Here is a 4542-nt window from a genome sequence, read left to right as displayed (position 1 = left end):
GGTTTTGCTTGCATGGACTGCTGATGAGGGAGCACATGGCATCAAGTGCTTGGGCCAACTGGAAGTATGTTTTTTCTTTAACGGAAAAATAGTAGGGGAAACTCTTAATTGCGTCATGCTCTATTTTACGTAAATGGAGTATTTACAGTGACACAAGAAGGAAATTTAATGCTACGAATTTACAAGGTATCAAGCCACAAGCTGAAGAAGGTAAAACAGTTATGATATTATACATGTCCACTGGGATACACAACCGACAGGAGTACAATGTAAGTTTTTTCAACCATGATTAGTGCAAAGTCATTCATAAGGCTAAAAAAGTGTTCACACACTACAAAATTGTGAGCGACAACACCTAGCTGAGAATTAATTTAATTTATAACTTGTAAGCATCCAGCAATCCCCCACCATAAACCTTAAAAGAGACATTTAACAAACTGGCTAAAAATTGAGAGCATCCTGACATTCTACCCAAAATCGGCAAGTCCGTGCATACTTCCTTGAGACCAATTTCGTGGGCAACGCTCGCAACCACTACCCTAAACTTTTTTGGACAGAAGAACAATCAATTTGCACCTTCAAAGAAAAGAACAAGAGGCTGCATTTCCTTTTCCTCGCACATCATGAGCACCTGAATCCAATCACCAACAACCTGCAAAAACACAAGCAGGTCACAGTAAGTGAAAATCATAAAATAATACTCCCTCCGATCCTAAATATAAGCCATATAGTTTTTGGCACGAAAATTAAGAAACACACTTTTGGGAAAAATTACACCTTGTTCGGTTAGGATTAACCCTAGGCAATTAACGTGAGCTAATAGAGGACTTTGCATAAGCTAAGGAAACATAATCGAATCATTAAAAATATTTTCCATACAAGTGTGGCAACGTAGTAAACCTTATATTATGGAATTTTTCTCAAAACATTATATGGCTTATATTTAGGACCGGAGGGAGTATTCAATAATAAGTGCATCATTTGTATCTTGTTGGTTACCTTAGCAGTCTGGTCATCATACAGGACCCACTGCCCGCTGTCGACAGCAAAACAGATATAGCGCTGGTTGTAGAAGCAAGCCTGCATACCAAAATAGCAAACAAAAGCCATATAAATAACTAGTGGATATGATCATACCGATGTAACAGAAAACAGCTACTGACACGATCGTTCAATTTACAAGAAAAACACATTTTACTACAAGGTTCAAGAAAGCAGTCTGCGGTAATTTTCATATTGCAAAAAGGGGACTTTGGATACCTACCACTGACACGAGGGAGTGTTTGCTTCGTGGACTTGTACCAGGGTAGATAACACTTATGTCTATTTCGGTCCCAATAGCAGCCAAAATATCAGATAGTAGTGTGTCACTCACACTCCCGTTTCCAGTGCGCCATTCCAGAACTAAAACAAAAATTTAACGCGTAAGAAACTGACGTTGATAAACAATCTCATGAACAAAGAACATACAAGATGATCTTATAAATTGTAATAGTTGCTTAAATGATCAAATCAGTGTGCACTGTGCAAAGCAGCAATGTTTTTAGTCACTCATAACCAGCCACTAGCTGGTGCAGCGATGGCGGCTGGCTGCTGTGACTCTACTAGCAGAGCATTGCTCTACTCCTCCCTCCCCCCTACTTTGTTTTGCTCTGCTCCTCTCTCTGCCTTTGCTCTGTTTTGCTCTACTACTTCCCCTGGTTTGTTTTGCTCTGTTCCTCCCTGCCTCTGCTCTGCTTTCATAGTTTGGGCTGATGCTTTGCAATACTCCCTAACTATGTTTCTAAATCTCCCATGACAAGTCAGCTCGACTAGGGTCGATTAGTCCTAGCTCATCACTGACTAGCCAGACTAGCCTCCTACCCGGCGGAGAGCAACTCAATTACTAAAAAACTACTCCATCTGTTCGCAAATGTAAGACCTTTTATAGATATTTGAAAGTAGACTAGATATGGACCAAAATAAGTGAACCTACACACTAAAACCCATCTAGATACATGAATTTACCAAAAAAGCTAAAAGGTCTGCATTAGTGAATGGAGGGAGTACAATTTTAAAACCCATAAACAAAAAACTGCACAAAAGTGTATGGGTATGCATGAAATATTTGTTAGAACTGGACTGTATACGAATAACTGCATGCAGAAAAATGATTTATGGTACATACATATATCCACAAGAAAGGTATTTACCAACTGTAAAAACATGAGGGGAACTATATATCCACAAGGAAGGTATTTACCAACTGTAAAAACATGAGGGGAACAAGAAAGAGTGTGGTTTATATGATTTGATTTTCCACATCCACCAACATCAGGATCACAAGTTATGTGACCATCCATTATCACAGTCTTCAATAGATCATCAAATGTATTGTCTGGGCACATCCTCTGTACCATGGAACACACGATAAGTCCAAGTGAAACATACCAGCAACTATAAGATACATAAAATAACAAACAAGTAGAAGAACACAGCTAACCATTGCACGCTGAAGTGAACCAGTATTGATATGGTGGAGAAATAATGTGCGTTTAAGTTGTCTTGATCCCAACCTGCAATTGGAACAGTTTATCCTTGTATAGACGTCCGCTCCGAATATATTGTGTGCTATGCAATCGCTCTTTGCACAGTCCCATGATCCACCAAGATTATTTTCATGAGATTTGGCATGACAGTCAACAACATTAGTGTATGAATCATGCACACATCTTAATATTGCCTCCAATACCTCAGATGCATCATTCATTTGTTCCTGATCATCATCAATAAACATTGGTAATATTACAGAGTGAGGATTTGGATAATAAAATGCACTAAACCATGAAATAAAGAAAGAAATATACCATCTGAAAGAGTGTCTCGGTAAGAGACGAGGTGCTCAAAGCCATCCTCAATGAAGTAGGTGCAACAGCCTCTCCTATCCCCTTGGATGCTTTGCCCGACTCAATAAAAATATGACATAATGAACATACAACACACGAGACAACACGAGGATCTCCAACATGTTTATGGCGTAGTGATGTTTTAAGCAACTCATCTCGGAATCCCCTTAAATGCCATAGTGACTGAATATAAAGAAGAATAAGGGCCATTATGTGAAAACAAAGTAAAGAGGCATAAATGCCACCATCAGTCTGGGTAGTTACCTGGATAATCACATTCAGCAGACAATTCTTGTCATCATCACTACTTTTCAGACAAGACCCATGGACTTCTTCCGCAATTGAAATGAGTGCTGCAAAACAATACATGGATTACAAATTTTGAATTACAAATAACTTAGGTAACATAGATATTAATGAACCCTTAAGAGAACATTAATAGAGTATTCTCGAATTGATATTGATACACAAATTAGCGAGTATAGGTATCGAATGATAATGTTGATATTAAGAATACAATTATACTGTACACCAACAATAATGTAATAAGGAACAAAGGCATACTACCCTAAGTCCCGACCAAACATATATCATTAGACTTGACATTTAGGTCAAACTGCAGACAACATTTAGGTCAAACTACTGACAGTATTTAGTATCTTATAAGTTGCAGCTTCTATAGATAATTTTGATATCCTATAATTTTGATATCCTGCAATTGCAGCCCTTAGCAGCTTCCTTACATATTGTTGTATTGATAATATTAAAGTCAGCTTCTTTGAACTATTTCCTCCTAAAACTCATGTTCTTTATTTCTTAATGCATCGAAGTTCAGATTGTGGTATCAAACTATATTATTCATTATGGCAGTATGGTATCGATAGAACTTAGTATGCATACAAATAGAGGCATAATATGTACTTGTATGAATTCACAATGGGGCACATATAAGAAGGGCAGTATTGTTAGAGAAAACCTATTCCACTGGAATACCAAGGCATCTTCTATCGATGCACAATAAGCGTCCCTGCTCTTAACTAGGATCTTAACCACTTCATACATGTGAGACGCCATGTAATCTATTTCTCTCTCGTGTACTTATGCTATTTATATGTGCCCCATTGTGGATGAATACGAGTAGAAAATATTTCTCTATTCCTATGCCCACTAAGTTCGATTATGGTATCAGATTAAACCCCAATCCTATCATGTCTAGCCGAGAGGGTGCCGGTACCACTGTTGCTGCAATAGTTGGTACTTGTGTTGTTGAGAGCACCGCCACAGCCATTGTCCTCGCCTAGCCCATCGCTCCGTCCAACCCTCTTTTTGCTCCTCCTCCACCCTTCGTCCCCTTTCAACTGTGTCGTGTGAACATAAGACATGTCATCACATTCCAGCTTCATATCCATGGTGGCACCTACTCCTGGTGGCGGGCCATGATCGAGCTTCCGATGATGATATCTGAGGTTTTCGAGAATGCTACCACGGCATGCCTCCTGATAGTGAGTGGCCTCTTGTTGATCTGATTCTCAAGTCGTGGATTTACACCTACCATTCCAAATTTGCTTCTTGTAAGATTCGGTATAAATAGCTAACTTTTGGGATCTAATATCGTTATATGGGAACAACTTTTGTTTCTATCTTTTCGCTGGCTGTG

The 4542-nt window shown here is 38.9% G+C and overlaps 1 protein-coding gene across 1 annotated transcript; it reads right to left on the bottom strand.

Annotated features, from left to right (window-relative positions):
* Positions 1-357: 357 nt before the first annotated feature.
* Positions 358-3233, bottom strand: LOC127298032 (uncharacterized). Its single transcript, XM_051328030.2, has 7 exons — positions 3150-3233; positions 2847-3068; positions 2483-2755; positions 2243-2390; positions 1265-1404; positions 1000-1080; positions 358-652 (listed from the first exon to the last, which is right to left on the bottom strand). The coding sequence occupies exons 2-7, from the start codon at positions 2889-2891 to the stop codon at positions 566-568; spliced, it is 774 nt and encodes a 257-aa protein (XP_051183990.2). The 5' UTR covers positions 2892-3068; positions 3150-3233; the 3' UTR covers positions 358-565.
* Between the last annotated feature and the right edge of the window lie 1309 nt (positions 3234-4542).

The sequence above is a fragment of the Lolium perenne genome, chromosome 5, assembly GCF_019359855.2.
Source record: "Lolium perenne isolate Kyuss_39 chromosome 5, Kyuss_2.0, whole genome shotgun sequence".
In the NCBI taxonomy this organism is placed as follows: domain Eukaryota; kingdom Viridiplantae; phylum Streptophyta; class Magnoliopsida; order Poales; family Poaceae; genus Lolium; species Lolium perenne.
The sequence above is the reverse complement of the archived record's forward strand: the minus strand, read 5'-3'. Positions and strand labels throughout refer to the sequence as shown.

What these genes read in the sequence shown, in the direction of transcription:
- LOC127298032 (XM_051328030.2), bottom strand. Translation starts at nt 2,891, where the DNA reads ATGGCTTTGAGCACCTCGTCTCTTACCGAGACACTCTTTCAGATG. An exon ending in GTTCACTTCAGCGTGCAATG is followed by an intron (nt 2,391 to 2,482) that starts GTTAGCTGTGTT and finishes TCCATGGTACAG; the next exon opens with AGGATGTGCCCAGACAATAC. An exon ending in CCCTCATGTTTTTACAGTTG is followed by an intron (nt 1,405 to 2,242) that starts GTAAATACCTTC and finishes TTTTTGTTTTAG; the next exon opens with TTCTGGAATGGCGCACTGGA.